The sequence below is a fragment of the Rousettus aegyptiacus genome, unplaced genomic scaffold (genome assembly GCF_014176215.1).
Source record: "Rousettus aegyptiacus isolate mRouAeg1 unplaced genomic scaffold, mRouAeg1.p scaffold_m13_p_6, whole genome shotgun sequence".
Classification (NCBI taxonomy): domain Eukaryota; kingdom Metazoa; phylum Chordata; class Mammalia; order Chiroptera; family Pteropodidae; genus Rousettus; species Rousettus aegyptiacus.
Window position 1 is genome coordinate 14,001,942 of NW_023416309.1, and position 19,463 is coordinate 14,021,404.

Here is a 19,463-nt window from a genome sequence, read left to right on the forward strand (position 1 = left end):
TATGAGCTTTCATATACAAATCTTTAGAGGGATATATTTTATTTTGCATAAATATCTGGGAGTAGAATAGCTATATCATATGTGATAGGGAAATATTTTTTTCCCAGTCTGTGGCTTGTCTTCATTTTTTTAACTGTGTTTCCGAGAGCAAGAACTGTCTCCATGCACGGACAGTATGCCTGTGTAGAAAATTCGAAAGATTATTCAAAAGAGCTCTGGATCTAATAGATGAATTCAACTAGGTTGAAGGACGATCTGTATACAACAATCAGTTGTATATCTTTATACCAGTGGTGAACAATTGGATGTTAAAATTTAAAAGTACTATCTCCATAACACCAATATCCATGAAATACTTATGTATTAACTTTACAAAATATGTCTAAGATTTGTATACTGAAAATTACAAAGCATTGATGAATGAAACTATAGAAGACCTACTTAAGTGGAGAGATGTATCATGTTCCAGGATTAGAAGACTCAATTTTGTTAAGATATCCATTCTCTCTGACTTTTAGATTCAATACAATTCCAGTCCAAATCCCAGCAGGATCTCTTACCAAAACTTACAAGCTGTATCTAAAATTGATAGAAAGGAACTAGAAAAGGGAAAACAATTTTGAAAAAGAACAAAGTTGGAAAATTCATACTACCTGATTTCAGCTTACTATATAGCCACAGTACTCAAGACAGTATGGTATTGGGGAAAAGATAGACATACAGATCATTGGAACAAAGAGAATGCAGATACACAAAAATAATCAATTTGTTTTTGACAAAAGTATAAAGGCAATTCAGTAAAAGGATAGTCAGGAATATATGGATGTTCATATGCAAAAAAATCTTTTATTTGGGCATCCTAGTATCCCCTTTTGGACACTGGACAGCCCCTGCCTAGGAATTTATTAAATGTTTGGATAAATGACACAGAGGTACCATAGATATGAAATATGAAATAAAGTTTACTCACACAGTAAACTACAAAAGGATTCAAGGACAAGGGCTCAGATTTAATTTAGAATGAAGCAAGAGTGAAGAATGGTGTTTGGTTTTAGTTTTTATTGTGGCTAGAAGGAGAGACCTATGTGATAGTTCTCAAGTGAGGGATTTACATGGTTTTAACTTCCCACCAACACCAAGGGAGTGGATAGCTGGACTTTTTTTACTGCTTTACACAGACATGGGACAAAAGGGGTATACCAAAGGGCAAAAATGGCAATATCAAAAAGAGCAGTTAGCACTCATACATCAAAATAGAATCTTTTCCTTTATTATAGCCTCAGTGCAAAAAATTCCTCACATTTTGTGCAAAAACTTGTTCAAAATGGTTCATAGACCTCAAAGTAAGACCTAGTTATAAAATATCTTGAAGAAAATATAAGAAAATATTTTTGACCATGGGTCTGGCAAAGATTTCTTAGATATAATACCAAAAGCTTGACCTATAAATGAAGAAATTGATAAAATCACTATCAAAATTAAGAACTGCGCTTGCTTCGGCAGCACATACACTAAAATTGAAATGATAAAAAGAATTTCTGCTGTTAAAAATAGTGTTGAGAATGAAAAGTCACAGACTGGGTGTAAATATTTCTCTATCACATATCTGAGGAAGGACTTGTATCCAGCATAAAGAACTCACACAATTCAATAATAAGTAAACAACCTAATTAAAATTTTGGCGGAAGATTTAAGTAAAAACTTTATCAAAGCAGGTGGATGGACAGCAAATAAACACACCCCAAAATATTAAACATCTTTAGTAATTACAGAATTGCAACTTGAAACCACAATGAGATACCACTGTATATTTAGTGAGAAATTTAATAAATTAATAAAAATGAAAAAAATGGCAATACCAAATACAAATGACAATGTGAAACAATTGGAGTTTTTTTCTATTGCTGATGGCTGTGCAAGGAGTATAGCAACTTTACAAAAATGTTTAGTGGTTCTTTATAACGGCAAACATACACTTACCATATAACCCAGCATTCCTCCTCCTAGGTATTTACCCAGTGAAATGAGAATTTGTGTTGATTTCTTTTTTTAAATAGCTTTATTGAGATATAAATCATATATCATAAAATCGACCATTTAAAGTGTACAATTCATTGGCTTTTAATATATGCATAGAGTTGTGCAGCCATTGCAACAGTCAATTTTACAACACTTTTTCACTCCAGAAAGAAACTTCAGGTCCATTAGAAATCACTACCATCCTCCTCCCCTAGTCCTAGGCAGCCACTAATCTACTTTTTATCTCTGTCGATTTTTTCATTTAGCATGCTTTCAAGGTTCATTTGTGTTGTAGGATGTACTTCATTTCTTTTTATGGCTGAATAATATTCCATTGTATGGGTATACCATTTTTGTTTACCTATTCATCAGTTGATTGACATTTGAGTTTCTACCTTTTTTGGCTGTTATGAATACTGCTGCTGCGAACATTCATATACTAATATGGACATGTGGACATGTGTTTTCATTTCATTTGAGTATAGACCTAGGAGTAGATTTGTTGGGTCATATGGTAACTCTATGTTTAACTTTTTTTGAAGAATTGAAAAACTGTTTTCCAAAGTAGCTATAATATTTTACATTCCTGCCAGCAATGTGTATGTTCCAGTTTCTCCACACTCTTGTCAATGCTTTTTTTTTTCTTCACTGTAGCTATCCTAGGGGCTGTGAAATTGTATCTCTGTGGTATTGATTTGCATTTTTATAATGACTAATGATGTTGAGTATTTTCACCTACTTATTGACCATTTGTATATCTTCCTTGGAGAAATATTTCTTTAAAAACCTTTTCCCATTTAAAAAATGTATTCTTTTTATTTTTATTGTGTGTTCTAAGTTCTGTACATATTCCAACTCCTAAACTTTTATTAGAAATATGATTGACAACCCCCCCCCCCCATTCTGTGGGTTGTCTTTTCACTTTCTTGAAGAACGAAAGTTTTAAATTTTGATAAAGTCCAATTTATTCAATTTTTACCTTTGGCTTTTTGTGCTTAGGTGTCATGTCTAAGAAACTTGCCCAGGTCTTATGTCTGATTCCTAGTCAGTGTTATGAAGATTTACATCTTTTTTCCTAAGAGATTTATAGTTTTAAACTTTAAAATAGTCTTTGATCAATTTTGAGTTAAATATCTTATGGTCAATTTAAAGTTTTTTAAAGTTTATTCCCAGGTAATTAACATATATGTTGCTATTACAAATGAGAATTTTTTTATTGCTTCCTGTGATTGGTTATTGTTTGTATGAAAAGCTCCTTTTCTAAAGGGAATGCCAGTTTTTACAAATGATTATTTTTTAAGTGGTATACCTTGCTTAAAAAAAAACAAAAACAGTCCTTAATGATGTTTCATTGAAAACTCTGCTTTGAGACTAGTTTGCTTTCACTTCATATTCCTTCCTTAAGGTCAAAATACCTAGAATGTATATTGTACAAAATTTTACTTTTTCACTTATATCTTTAGGGCGGTAAAGACACAAAAGTTATCAGGACTTTCTCTCGTAAATCAAAAATAGATGAAATTTGTTTTGGAGCAGAAAATATTGATGGTGGTATTATACCAGCTAGTAGAGCTGTGGTCAGTCCTATGGATCTTGCTAACTCTGTCCATAATTTGAATTTGTGCCTTCACTTTAGTGCTACTTCAACTTTGTTTTTTAGCTCCTTTATTTATTTATAGAAATATTCTATTAAAATATGTTTATTAAAGAAAATGCAGAAGTTGAATGAAGACAATTGACTATGAACCCACTTCTCAGACATTGCTAGTATTTTTTGAGTTCTTTTCATTACTGTATAAAGTTTTAAAATTTTAACATATCTATTTCTAAAATGTTCTTTAAACTTAGAAGTTAGGATTTAAAACTTGCCCCATGTGTATTTAGCACTCTCCAACAGAAGACAAACCTAGTTTTAAATGTTTAACTATCTACAAGATTGCTGCTTCTTACACTATTGCTTTTTTAATACTCTAACCCATGTGTTTTGATATTCATGTTACTAAACACAGTTTCATTAATATAACCAGTTTATACAACCAAAAGTAGATACTGAAAATTCTTTCTTAAAATGAGAAAAATATAGACTGTGTTAATATTTGGAAATACCAGCATTTGTAAGCAACAAGGAATGTATGTATAATTTAACGTTTACTTTTCTTTTTTCCCTTCCACTGTCTCTATTCACTGTCTTTTCCCACTCAAGTTCCAAAACTATAGAGTCTACATCTGTCTGCTAATAGACTGGGTACTTTTTTCTTCTCACTATCTTAACTTAGGTTTGAGATTGCCTGGGCTTCCCACCATTCTCTGAGTTTTTTCTTTTCCCATGTCCCTTGAAACAACCTTGGTGACAAATCTCGCTATTCATGAGTCGTTGACCCACATCTAAAAGTAACATTTCTTAAGTGTCTTCTCTATGCCAGGTGTCATCCTAGGCATTTTCATCTAAATCATTGCTGTTTTTTTGTTGCTGGTGCTCAAATTCGGTCCCCTGTTTTGATACCTTACCTTTTTTGTTTATTATATTTTCTGTTATAGGGACTACCAAATAAAGGTGGACATTCTTGATGAATTTTACTAATTTCGGGGCCCTTAATATCACTTTTGGTAATTTTTTTTATTCTCCATCCTGGAGACAGTAATTCTGACCTTTTTCCATACATCGAGGAATGTATGCATTTCTAACCAAAGTGTTTGAAATAGTTGAGAGGTATATTATGCAGTTTAAAAGTCGGTGAAGAATGTTACCATTTTAATAATAAATAATAAAGATTAACTTATTTCTTAAAATTTCTCCATCAGTCTACATTTGTTTTTAAAGGTTTAAGGGAACTTCAATTTCTTAGTTGAAGCAGAAACTTCAAACATTGAGTTTAACTTCAATGTGTATCCAAATTCCAATTTAAATCTTTTAAAATGGATTAAAGTCACATTTATTCTTAAACCGTATCTGTGATGTAGAAGTAGTTTTTATTGGCTAACAATTACGCAAAAAAAAAAAAATTAAAATACCGAAGAATATTGATTTCCGGCAATGAGGAAGAGAGAGGAATAAAGACATGAGAATTCTTTATTATTTTGCCTACAGAAATATTAACTACAGGCTTGATGAGAGAAAGTGTATTAAGTAGGACTCTGAGTTGAACAGAAACCTAATTCATGCTGGCACATAGTGGAATTTATTTAAGTATTGTGGGACTAGGGTATTGCCTTAATAGCTGAGGTCAAGAGTGTGATTAGACTTCAGAAATAACTAGAACATCCAAATGTTTTCTTTAGTCTTTTGTCTCTTTTAAATCTTTCCAGATAAGCTTCATTCACTTTTTGACCAATATGTCAAACTTGGTCCTTAACTTCTCCTGATCTTTATTTTGTATAGTTCAGGCATTCAAAGAGTACCTGCCATTTCTGTCTCGGTTTCATTTTCAAAATTCCCAGTGAAGAACTTTGAATAGCCATTTGGTTAGGGAGAAATATCATGCTATATAACGTGACTGTTGAAACTATGGGAATGAATTAAAGGTAGAATGGGGCAGTACAAAACAGAAGGGGACAGTTTCCAGAAGAAAGAGTAGGGGCGGTAGAGGTGCCATATGGGCAAAAACAGAGATGTGTGTGTGTTTTTAAATGATCTTAATTTTCTGCTTTTTTCTGACAAGGAAGACTTTGAACTTTGGAAGAATTTCCAAAAGACAGCCTGTGTAGCACTTTGAGTTAAGGGTAATATTTTGATTTAGAACTTCTTTCCAACTGAATCTTGAAATGCTGTTCAGTTGGAATTATGCCAGTTACTGGGTTCACTGCTCAAGTACAGAAAGCTGAGAGAAAGGTGCTAGTTTTTGATAGATTGATTTCTGAGTTTTTGATAGAAAAGTTGGTCATTGATTACTAGAGTTGTAGCTCGCTCTGGGAGCAGAAGTATGACTGGAATTCATGGAATTAAGTTAAAACATGGGAATTTGCAGAGGGATTATAGGGAAGAGCAGAAATATAACGAGTGCTATTAGTCATCACTCTTAGTTGTCTTGGAATATCCATCTGCTTGTATGGAAGAGAATACCAAGTCTTCATATATAGCCATTGTATTGGCCTAAATTAGAAAGCTGAATTTGTGTTGGTTTTTTGCTTTGACCATAAAAATTGTTAAAAAGATTAAAGGTCTAACACAGGTATCATCTGGGCCAACAGTTGAATATGGAATTTGTATGAAGAATAATAAAGCTGGAGCCCTCTAAAAGAAGGTTTGGAACAGTTGTGAAAGGCATAGTGAGACTGTTAGAAGGAGTCCTGTGGAAAATTTTTAGTGTCAGAGAAAGTTTAGAATATCATGCATTCTTTAGTCTGCCATATTAATTTTTGAATGATTTGTTTGGGAAAGACAAACTTTTAAAAATGTTGCAGTTTTTTTCTTAGAAGAAAAATGTTATACTGAAAGGGTAATGGAATTATTTGCCAGATGCCCTATTCTAGTAATTCATCGAATTCAATTCAATGAATTCTGATATCTCAAAGTTGTAAATGTTTACAGTGCAGTAGAACTGTTTTAAAATCTTTTCCCAGGTTTTATTGACCTGTGAATGTATAGGCTGGACTTTCCTAGAAGAAGAACTACAGGAAAGTTTTGGATAAATAATACACTTTGCAATTTATTTTTATCCAGGCCTACCTGAGACTGTTTCCCAAGAAGATGTCTTCCATACTGTTTTTTTCTTTATAGTTTTTAAAAAATAATATTCATGCATATGAAACATCTATAAGATATATGTATGTTATAAAAATTAGATAATAGACACAAACCTACTAGCCAACTAAGAACCAAATATTAATCAGTAATTTATCCATACTGTTTCAGCACTAAATTTTATTCCAATACAAATTTATCTCTATCTTTGACTCTGGTTTTCTTTTCTTTCTTCTTCTCTCTCCCCCTCCCTCTCCTTTCCCTCTCTCCCCCTCCTTTCTCCCTTTCCCTCTTTCTCTTTTTTCAGTCAAAAGTCTTCTCAGAGAGCTGAGATTTACTTTTAAAAGAGATTGCATAGTCTTAAACCCATTTAAATTCTATTTTAAGCTCGTTTGAGGATTTAGAACAGGAGACATTCATATCTTACTATTTTTGATAAAACCCTAACGTCTGGGATGCTTGACTCATAGATGCTTATAAATATGATTTGCTTTGCAAGCTGATAATCAAACAAAGGTGGAAATAAATGGAAGTGAGACTTTATTAGTAAGTTTTTAAACCATTATACTTTAAAGACCTGTGATCGATAGAGATATACTTGCCTCTTTCATGTCATATGTGTCCCTTAAGGTTTCTGAAAGAATGTAGATGAGACATAGTATTAAAACAGATTAGAGGAACCATTGCCAAGAGTGATTAGAAATTCAATAATATTTTTCAAAAGATAAGTTGAAGTTAAATCTCTTTCAAAGGTGGAGAGCACCTTTTGTGCAATTTTCAGCGATATTTTTATCCAGTGGTTCCTAAAGTTTGATCTCCAGACCAGTTGCATCAGCATCATCTGAGAACTCGGATATATTATCCACGTACATCAGACCTTTAGGTGATTCCGAAAGAGCTGAAGTTTGAGAACCACTGCTCTATACAGGGCTGTGTTTATTAACTAGCTCAGCTTAGTATGGTAATTTGGAGTAATGCTGTATGGGACTGAACTTTCTATTGAAAGTGACAGAACTCCAACTTGAACTAGCTTAAGGAAAAGGGAATTTACAGTTTCCCTTAGCTGGGCTGGAAATTAGTGGGTTAATTCACAGATTCAAAGCAATAATTAGAAGAATCAGGACTGAGGAGCCTTTAACTGCTTGTCTCCACATGACTTTCCTTTTTATAGATTAGGTACCTATATATCCTTGACAAGTGGGAAGGATGCTCACAGACAGTTCCCAATTCATATCCTCTGGACTAAACAACTGTAGTAAGAGTTACTTTTTACTGTTTCACAAGTCCTACCCCTTAAGCATTATGTTCATGGGAATGACAGTCAATGACTAGATTAGCCCGGGACATATGTAGGTCTAGGAGGAAGGAGAATAGAAAAGGGTGCTGTTTTGACAGTGTAGTTCACTACTAGATATCTGGGTTGCTTTCAGGTAAGCTTAACTGTCTTTCAAGTAGAGAAAAATCTGGAGGCTTATAGAGTTAGAAAATGCAATATATTCAAACGTGTAGTATTTTAAGCTACTTTTTGTGTCAGAGAGTAATTAACCACTCCATTAAAGGCTTGGGGTGCCAAATATGGGAGTTGATGTTTTAGGATTATTATTTCGTAGAGTTAATTTTTTGTCACTTTAAAAGTTAGTATAGCCTAGGACATTGGACAATGCAGAGAAATAGAAAAAAATCACCTGGTATTCTTCTGTCCACAGACAACTACATTTTGGTAAATTTCCTCTGCATATTTTCTTGCATAGATATGATCATATTATGTTAATTTTTAAAATTTGTTATGATCAGTATTTATAACTTTCTGTCAGAGAGTAGTGGAAACGTAATTTCATTCAATACAGATCCCGCCAGGGTTGTATGATGTTTATTTTTTTGAAGACTTTGTTTTTTTAGAGCAGTTTCAGGTTCACAGAAAAATGGAGAGGTTGTTACAGAGATTTCCCATATACACCCTGCCCCCTGCCACAACATACATAGCCTCAACGTCCCCCACCAGAGTGGCACATTTGTTGCAACTGATCAGTCTGCACTGACACATCATAATTGTCCAGAGACCATAGTTTACATTACTGATTCACTCTAAGTTTGAGGGTTTGCACAACTGTATAATTACATATATTTATCATTATAATATCATACAGAATATTTTCACTGCCCTAAAAATCCTCTCTGTTCCATCTATTCACCCCTTCCAACAGTGATCTTTACTGTTTTCATAGTTTTGCCTTTTCCAGAATATCATATACTTGGACTCATACAGTGTATGGCCTTTCAGATTGGCTTTTTTCACCAAATAATATGCATTTAAGGTTCTTCTATGTCTTTTCATGGAGTTATAGCTCATTTCTTCTTAGCATTGAGTAGTTAGTATTCCATTGTCTGGGTGTACTATAGTTCAACCTGTCACCTGCCGAAGGACGTTTTGGTTGCTTCCAAGTTTTAGTTATTATGAATAAAGCTACTATAGATATCTGCCTGCAGGTTTTTGTGTGGACATAGTTTTCAACTCTTTTGGGTAAATACCAGGGAGCATGATTGCTAGATCTTACGGTAATATCTTTAATTTTTTAGGTAACCTTCAAACTGTTTTCCAAACGTCTGTACCATTTTGCATTCACACTAGCAATGAGAGTTGATGTTTGTTTTTTCTAAATTCACAAATTAAAGGATATGTTCCTTTTAAGTTTCTTGACATAGCACCATCATTAGATATTTTTAATTGTTTTTTCAATTTTTTGTGTCCATAATTACTAATAAGTGAGCTTTTTTGGTTATCTATTTATAATTCCTTTATTGTGACTTTCTGCATTCTTAATTCACTTAACATCTTAGTGGTTTTCTTATTGATTTGTATAAGTTCCTTAAATGAGCTTTATTTTCTTTTTTTTAATTAATTTATTTGTTATAGTGACATCGGTTAAATAAATCCAGTAAGTTTCAAGTGTACAATTCAATAATAAGTCATATATGTTTCACATTGTGTGTTCACCACCCATAGAGCTTTATTTTCTTTAGTTTCCTAGTGCGTAGTTTGTTTTTTTGATATGTATAAACCAAAATATTTTGTGTATTTAAATTCCATCTGGCTTTCAATAGGTTGTTTCATCATTTTTAAGCTTAGAGATTCTGTCATTTGAGAGATCCAATAACTTTTCTTTTGCCATTTTTTGTTGATTATAACTCCTTAATTCATATAGAATTTGTTTTGCGGCATGATGTAAGGTAAAGATATATTCTTCATTTGATTAATGCTTTGAATTTTCATATGAGCTCTATCATTCTTAAAATGCAATTTTCAAGCTTTTTTAGTAATTTCTATAGGCTAATGATTCTTGATTCATTGTGAGGTTTAAGATGATTAAAGATGGCAAAGAAACTTTAGTGACAATATATTTAGCAATTAAAAATTGATAACCTATTAACAGTCTATAAACTTTCTCATCAGAGTTAAATATTTAGACAACATTTCTGGTTAGCCTTCTGTTAAAACAGCAGAGGCATTTGTATTTTCTGGGAATAACATTTATTTATGAAGAAAATTATGGCAGAAACTCATTTAACAGTGAGAAGATTCTAGACTATTCAGACAGTCCAGGATTTTGAAAAAGTCTTGTGCTTTGGCAGGAGCCCAGGAGAGGAAGTGTCTGCATCTGCTACATTCTAGAAGCCTTCCCAGAGTTACTGTAAAGCAGCCAAGAGAGCAGTGTATTTTACTACTGTGTGGTTCTGGAAGTATCTGGAAGTTTGCAGCAAACTTGAGGGAGGAGACTTAAAAGTGATTCCAGACTGTTAGTTTCTATGGTGATCTATTTTTATTGAGATTCAAGTTAGGAAAGTGGGATTGTTTTTTATTTTTATTTTTTTTTGCAGAATAGGGAGCTAGCTTTCCAGTGTGGACTTGAACATGCTGGTTTAGGTGAAGTCACTTGAGAAGAGTCAGAGGTGCCTGCACAATGAGGAATAGGGCAACAAAGCAGAGTAACCAGTGAGAACCTGTCACTGGGGCAAATGGTACTTTAATGGTAACTTATTCTCCTGTAAGGTAATAAGAAGGACTTAAAAGTCCATGTATGCGAATGCTAGAAGGGCATTTAGTAAAGCAAGGTAAAATCTTTCTGCTAGTTAATTGATATCTGCATCTGCCATGAAGAATTTATTCTAGAAAAGACAACACTACCGGGGACAAAGGAAAAAGAAGGGCTTTGCTGCCAGGTTAAAAAAAAAAAAAAATGCCACAGCAATGTAGTAGGCTAAGGACTTTTTTTTTTTTTTTTTTTTTACATTGAACACAGTAGATAAGAGAAAGAAACTTAACGCTAGGTTTTTTTGGTTTTTTTGTTTGTTTTTTTGAGAGCAACTACTAGCTTAAATCGACAGGACTGTTTATTCTTTTTGGATTCTATACAACTTTTTAAAAAATAACCGTTTTATTGAGATATAATTCATGTACTATACAATTCACCCACTTAATGTTCATAATTCAGTGTTTTTAGCACTTTCACAGTGTTCTTCAACGTCAGCCATCAGTCAATTTTAAAAAATTTCATCACCCCCAAATCTACAACTTTTAATTGAACTTATTTTAAAATATAAAGGCATATAGAGATGGAGCAGGTAGGAATTTAAAAGATTAATCAGAAAGCTCTGAAACCTTTTATTCTTTTTAAAACATATTCTAACATTTTATGATGTATTTTGGTAATATTTAAGTTACTTTCATAAAGTGGTACATTTTTATGGGAAATCAATGGTTTAGATCTAGATCACAGAATATTTTTCAGGCTGTAGAAAGGGGTACTATCTAGTTACTCTAATTGTAGTAGTAATTAAGGAGAAAATAAACTCAGGTTGAATTTTTAATCATAAATTATTAGGTGATAACAAAACATGTATTTTTTAAACATATACCAAGCAGTAATCTAATTGCATGAAAAATAAGATAGTAGCTCTTATTAAATTATTAAATCAATTTACAAGAATTAACAGTCCCATGGGCAACTTTGGGGGTCTGCCTTTACATTTTGTGTGTAAGAAAAATAGGTTAAGGAACTTTTCCTTTTGTTCTTTTTTTGTAAAGGTTATATTTCTCTTGTAGGTGTGTGAACCTGTAAAATTAAGTCTTCCAAGATGATGCGGTGTATTTTAATTGTAGGGATTCTACTTCCCCATTCTTGGGCCCATCCAGGCTTTTTTACTTCAATAGGTAAGTCTTAACTCCCTTTTGGTTTGTATCATGGTTACATTTAAAATTTTCCAGTTTTTAGTGTTTTAAATCAGTAAAAACAAATATACTGTATTTTCTAAAAGATGCTTTCTTTTTAAAATTCAATTTTGTTTTTCTTTAAGTTGATTTTTTTTTCTGATAACAAAAGCAATACAGTTACAGGTTAGAAACGTTATCAAAATTTAGAAAAGCATATCAAAGAAAATTCTCTGATAATGGGTCTACCCAGCAAATAATTTAATGCTTACACTTTTTTTATGCACAGACGCACAAATAATATACTGCGTGTTATTTCAGATCTTCCTTTTTCCATTTAAGAATCTACTGTGAACACAGTTTTTTCCTACATCATAATTTCTGAAAAATCTTTAAAATTATTGCAAAATAGCATATTATGTAAAGGGGGAAAAAAACAGAAGCACATAGAATGTAAGACCTCCACTTGTCTTCTTTCTCCTGGAAATACTCTTCATGGTTCAATGTGTATCTCTTTATATTTTTCTATGTGCGTAGTGTCTTAAATGAGATGTTTTCCTTCATCCTGTTGATCAGCTTTACCCTTGTGTGATTGTAGAGCCAATTAAAACAAATATATATTTGTGACATTAATTTTGGAATATAAAATAAGCCCTCTCATCCCATTATAAATAACTAAGAATTAATTTCAACTGTGAAAAATAATTTTTGTTACTGTGGTTCTTATTTATGGAATAAAAATATAATTCTAATTAGCCTCAAAAGAAAAAAAGTGAGGGGAGTTGTGGAAGAAGAAATATTGATCCTTGGAAAGTAGTATTGTTTTATTTTTAGATGAAAAGGCAAATTGCCTATATGGTCCAACTTTACAAAACTAAATAGCTTGAAAATTAGAATTGTACCACATGATTAGAAAAGTTTTTGATTTTATTTTTATTTATCTGATTCAAAAAGAAAAAGGAAAAAGAACTGCTTCTCCAACATATCTGATTCATGCCAGTTAAATCCTCTCATAGAATGAAGCATTCTTGATTATTCTTAGGTTATTTTAAAATATTTGTGTTGATGAATATGGGTATTTGGTAATCTTCTTCTCTTCTCTTCCTTCTAGGTCAGATGACTGATTTGATCCATACAGAAAAAGATCTGGTGACTTCCCTGAAAGATTATATTAAGGCAGAAGAAGACAAATTAGAACAAATAAAAAAGTAAGCTAAGTGTTTTATTTATAATGACTCTGACTCTATCCACCTGGATATTTTTTTCTAGAGCTAAAACATTGAATGAGAATGAAAGCCATGTGTTGATAGCCATTCTAACAGGTATCTCATTGTGATTTTGATTTGCATTTTCCTAATAGCTAGTGAAATTGTACGTCTTTTCATGTATCTGTTGACCATGTATATCTTCTTGGAAGAAGTGTCACTTCAGGTTTTCTGCCCAGATTTTAATTGGATTGTTTTTTTTTTTTTTTTTTTTGGTGTTGAGTTGTATGAGTTCTTTACATATTTTTTGACATTAACCTCATTGAATGGTATAATGTAAAAACAAGCAACTAATTGTCTATTTCAATAAAGCCAGAAAAAAAAGAAACCTTTATAATTTTACTTTTAAAAAGAATTTTTTGATATTTTAAATTAAAAAATCTATAAATGGTTCTTTTTTTAAAAAAATTGGTTTACTAAACTGTGTTTTTCCTTATTAAGTGTATGTATACTCCATTTATATGTCTTACATGTATAGATGGGCAGAGAAGTTAGATCGGCTCACCAGCACAGCAACAAAAGATCCAGAAGGATTTGTTGGGCACCCTGTAAATGCATTCAAATTAATGAAACGTCTGAACACTGAATGGAGTGAGTTGGAGAATCTGGTCCTTAAGGATATGTCAGATGGTAAGTCAGATGCTAAGGCTGATGAGCCAGAAAAAGTAAGGTAATATTGATACCACCTGTAGAAATGCCAGAAGTAGTCATAAATTCAGTTCCCAGAATATCAAATGAATTATTGCTGGGGTTTGTTTTGTTTGATCAGAATTCTTTTATTCTAGATTTCAAATTCCTTGATTTAAAAAAAAAATGAGTAAAAACTGGAAACAAAGAAATGAAAAATAAAATGTCAAAAAAGAATTTCTGCAATTGGTGACTAATATAGGCGTGTTTTGCTTTGAAGTCTACAAAAGAGACTTGATTATTTAGCATATAGCTTTATTGCAGAGGGTAGTCATTTTCATTTTAGGATTACCTTCAGACTTTAAAAATTTATGGATAAATTTTATCTTAATCAACACATGCATTTCACTGTAAGGAAAAGTGTTCGAGGCTTTATATATAGTATTTGGAAACTTAGGATTGTATTACTTAATGTATACAATAAATTTAAAAACTGGGGCTAGAAACAGTAATAATGAATGTCTTTCTAATTGAAACAATAAATCGTAATTATAGTATTTAGGTGTGTAAGATATTTCAGTAACACAGGGAAAACAGTCTAGAGTAAAGGGATTGTGCTTAATACATAGTAGAGGCAAATATTTATTGAATTACTAAAGGTGGCAAAAAAAGAGAGAGAGTGAGAGGGAGAGAAGGAGAATTGAGCTAGCTATGTAGATAAACCACTCCAAGGGTGCTTACAGTTTTTGTGAGCAGTAAACTATTTTCCATAGAAAAAGAAACCTAAAAAAGAAAAATTAAGGCAAGCACTATGAATATATTTCTTCATGACAAGGGGAAAATAGAGATTATTTGCTCTCATATAATATTATGAGAGCAATTTTAAGGTCATGTACGTGTGGATTTACATACACACACACACACACACACACTCTGTTTATTTATTTATTTATTTATTCATTCATTCATTCTCAAGTAATGACCTATATAACCTAAATTCTTTTATAGGTAAACCTTGAGACTTTGACTTTTTAATCTGGGTAGTCATCCATAATGCTATATATTTTTCTCTTTTATTAGAGGAGACGTAAGCAATTTGTTGGACTTTTGTTTGGGGGCATAAAAAAAGTATAATCTATAAAACTTGGAAAACTTGCTTGTAAAATTTCATATGGATATTGTGACTGAGAGTTGGTATTATTAAAACTAAGAAAATATGCTTGATAGGAACTCTAGCCCTCTTCCAGCAAGTGTTCATTTGCTGATTAAAATACAGATAGTTAATAAGAAAAAGGGGAGGGAAGTCGTCTCATACCTATCTTTTATTTGCAAATGATGATACATATATTATTAAAATTTTTCAATCTTTTTTTTGTTTTGGTTGCTTAAGCTTTAAGGAGTATTTGGCATCTTTTCTCCTTAAGGGTAATATAGTTACCAATAATTAGTTTGTTAGTTTGATTTTTGCTGTATTTTATATAAAAACTTAAAATTAAGATTAAGTTTTATGTAGAGCAAATCTTGATCAGTGAAAACTATATTTAATAATAAGCAGATCTAAATATTTCAATAAACTAGCTTATCTGATGATCTTAAATATATAATTAATAACTCTTTCCTTAAAGAATTCCACCAAACTTTATATGATTACATACTAATTAATGTGTGGCACATGGAAGAAGAAAACAGAACTTTATTTAATAGCATACAGTTTACATACCATCTGCTATCTGAAAGTAAAATTGCTTGCCAGTGAATATCATTTTCAAATCTAGAAATCTGTTCATTTTTCACGCTTAGTGGAGGCTATGTTGTGTAACTAAAAACTCAATTATTATGTGAGTTTATCTACTTATAAATACAGATATGATGTATGCAGTGACCTCAGATTAAGCAAAGTTAGAAAGGGTTTGGGAAGATTGAATGAGTTAGAGGTACCATTCAGTGTATTTAATATTTTTCCATTGAGCATTGGAATATGGTATGGGGGGAAATTATGATAAAATCAATTTCGAATAGTCTTTGTAAAGACTGTATTAGAAATTGGAAGTCTGTGAGGTTCTAGAGTCTTTTTTTTCCTCCCTGCTATTTCAAGGCTTTATCTCGAACCTAACCATTCAGAGACAGTACTTCCCTAATGATGAAGATCAGGTTGGGGCAGCAAAAGCTCTGTTGCGTCTCCAGGACACCTATAATCTGGATACAGATACCATCTCAAAGGGTAATCTTCCAGGTAAGAATTTTTCTAGTCTATAAAACACCTATCCCCTGGCTTCTCAGTTCAGCCCATTAGGATAATCAATGTTAATGTAAAAAAAGATTTTTGTGTTTCATTTAAGGTTTTTTTACTTTAGTTTGAGGACAAAACAGCCCTCCCTTTCTCTAGGGTTTAATAGTGTGGTCAAGCTTCTAGCGTATTACAGTGAAAGCTTATACTTATAGGGACTACTTTAAGTAGGAAATTTTAGCGTGTAAGAAAAAGAAACAATTTTTCCAAATTCTTTTTCTTTAGGTTTTTCTTTAGAACACCCAATGTTTGTATGTGACGTAATAAGGGAATCGATAATCAAAGTTATATGTTCAGTAATTTAAAAACCAAGACCTGCTGTGTATGCTCGGATTTTTAAAGTGTTTTGCAGTGTAGAACATCCTACTTTCTGACCTATTTTTGGCAGAACCTTTTTTTTAAGTTACAGATAATTATTATGATAATTTGCTTTAAAATTGTTTTATTATGCAAAAAAAACATAACAAAATTTACCATCTTAACCAATTTTAAATGTGCAGTTTAGTGGCATTAAGTATATTCGCATTGTTGAACAACCATCACATTAAGTATATTCATATCGTTGAACAACCCTCACACTATCCATCTCAAAAGCTTTTTTATCTTGTGAAACAAACTTTATACCCATTAAACAGTAACTCCCATTTCCTTCTTTCCCCAGCCTCTGGCAGCCATCATTCTATTTTCTGTCTTTATGATTTTGACTACTCCAAGTACCTCATATAAGTGGAATCATACAGTATTTATCTTTTTGCAACTGTCTTATTTCACTTAGCATAATGTCCTTAAGAATCATCCATGTTGTAGTGTATGTCAGAATTTCCTTACTTTTTAAATCTTAACTAGCATATGTATATACCACATTTTGCTTATTATCCATTCATCTGTCAGCGGTCACTTGGGTTGTTTCCACGTTTTGGCTATTGTGAATAATGCAAATACCTCTTTAAGACCCTGCCTTCCATTCTTTGAGTACATACCCAGAAGTAGAATTGCTGGATCATATGGTAATTCTATTTTTAAGTTTTCAAGGCACTGCCGTACTATTTTCCATAGTAGATATACCACTTTACATTTCTACCAGCAGTGTACAAGGGTTCCAATTTCTCCACATCCTTGTCAACACTTATTTTCTCTTTTTTTTTTGATAGTAGCCATCATATTAGATATGAGATATTATCTCATTATAGTTTTGCATTTCCCTAATTATCAGTGATGTTGAGCATCTTCTTATGTGCTTAACACTCATATGTACATCTTCAGAGAAATGTCTGTTCAAGCTCTTTGCCCATTTTTTAATTGTGTTGTTTGTTTTTTGTTGTTGTCAAATTTTAGGTATTCTCTACACATTCTGGATATTAATCCCTTAGGAGATATGTGATCTAGAAATATTTCTCCCATTCTGTGGTTGCCTTTTTACTCCATTGATACTTTCTATGAACAAAATTATAAAATTTTCATGAAGCCCAATTTTATTTGTTATTGCCTTTTCCCTTAGGGTCATATACAAGGAATCATTGTCCAATCCAATGTTGTGAAGCTTTTGTCCTGTGTTTTCTTCAAAGAGTTTTATTGTTTTAGGTCTTATACTTTGGTCCTTGATCCATTTTGAGTTAATTTTTACATATGGTGTTAGGTAAGCATCCAACTTCATTTTTTATGCATGTAGGACATTTAGTTTTTCCAGCACCATTTGTTGAAAAGACTGTCCTTTCCCTCACTGAGTGGTCTTGGCACTTGTCAAAATTCATTTGACCACATGTGAGAGGGTTTATTTCTGGACTCCATTCTATTCCATTGGTCTATATGTCTGTCTTTATGCCAGTACCAGCTTATTTTGATGACTGTAGCTTTGTATTAAGTTTTGAAATCAGGAAGTATGAATTCTCCAGTTATGTTCTTTTTCAAGATTGTTTTGGCTATTTGGGGTCCCTTGAAATTCCATATGAGTTTTAAGATGGGTTTTTATATTACTGCAAAAATTGTCATTGGGATTTTGATGGGGATTGATTGTATTGAATCTGTAGGTTGCCTTAGGTAGTAGTATTGACATCTTAATAATATGAATCTGCTAATCCATAAACTTGTGTTTCCATTTATGTTTTTAATTTCTTTCAGCAGTGTTTTGTACTTTTCATTGTACTTGTTTCATCTCCTTGGTTAGGTTAATTTTTAAAAAATTTGTTTTTAGAATTGTTTTAGTAATTTTCAGATTGTAAAGTTCTAATATACAGAAATGTAAGTGATTTATTTTTGTGTGTTGACTGTGTCCTACTACTTTGCTGAATTTATTAACTCTTACCAGTTTTTTTGTGGAATATTTAACGTTTTCTACATTTAAGATAATATCATCTGTGAACAGAGATCATTTTACTTTTTCCTTTCCAGTTCGAATGCCTTTAATTGCTTTTTCTTACTTAATTACTCTAGTTAGAACTTCCAGTACTAAGTTAAATAAAAGTGGCAAAAGTGGGCATCCTTGTTCTTGATCTCAAGGAAATGCTTTCAGTCTTTCACCATTGAGTATGTTTGCCGTGGGTTTTTCAGATATGTCTTTTATTATGATAAAGTAATTTCTATTCCTAGTTTGTCGAGTTTTTTTTTTTTTTTTTTAATCATGAAAGAGTGTTGAATTTTGTCAGATGCTTTTTCTGCATTGAGATGATCCTGTAGTTTTTTTTTCCCCTTTATTCTGTTAATGTGGTGTATTACAATAATAGATTTTCCTGTGTTGAAACATCCTTGCATCCAAGGAGTAAATCCCAGTTAGTCATCCTTTTAATAGGCTGCTGAATTCTGTCTGCTAGTATTTTGTTAAGGATTTTTGCTTCAATTTTCATAAGACATATTGGTCTGTAGTTTTCTTGTAGTGTCTTTGCCTGACTTTGGTATAATGGTAATGCTGGCTTCATAGAATGAGATAGGAAGTATTCTCTCTTCAATTTTTTTGGAAAAGTTTGAGAAGGATTGGTGTGTGTTCTTTAAATGTTCAGTAGAGTTCTCCAGTGAAACCATCAGATCCAGGGCATTTCTTTGAGCACTTTTGATTGCCAATTCAGTCTCCTTAGTGGTTATGGGTCTATTCAGATTTTCTCTGTCTTTCTTAGTCTTGATAGGTTTTGTGTTTCAAGAAATTTGTCCATTCATAATACTGTCATATAACCTTTTTGTATTTCTGTAGAATTGGTAGTAATGTCCACACTTTGATTTCAGATTTTAGTAATTCGAATCTTTTTTCTTAATTAATTAAGTAAAGGATTGCCAATTTTGTTGATATTTTCAAAAACCAACTTTTGGTTTCATTAATTTTCTCTATTGTTTTTCTATTCTCAACTTAATTTACCTCTGATCTTATATTTCTTTTGCTGGCTTTGAGTT

At 32.1% G+C, this 19,463-nt stretch overlaps 1 protein-coding gene across 4 annotated transcripts in view; it reads left to right on the forward strand.

The window, feature by feature from the left end:
- The window catches only part of P4HA1 (prolyl 4-hydroxylase subunit alpha 1), a 72,213-nt gene that overhangs the window by 8,020 nt on the left and 44,730 nt on the right, over window positions 1-19,463 (forward strand). For 2 of the 4 annotated variants that reach the window (XM_016156964.2, XM_016156963.2), the window contains exons 2-5: window positions 11,802-11,909; window positions 13,018-13,114; window positions 13,635-13,801; window positions 15,894-16,031. In XM_016156964.2, coding sequence (XP_016012450.1) covers window positions 11,834-11,909; window positions 13,018-13,114; window positions 13,635-13,801; window positions 15,894-16,031 — 478 coding nt within the window. In that variant the 5' untranslated portion in view covers window positions 11,802-11,833. The remainder of the gene's footprint in view (window positions 1-11,801; window positions 11,910-13,017; window positions 13,115-13,634; window positions 13,802-15,893; window positions 16,032-19,463) is intronic. The other 2 variants (XM_016156966.2, XM_016156968.2) reach the window with 1 other exon arrangement.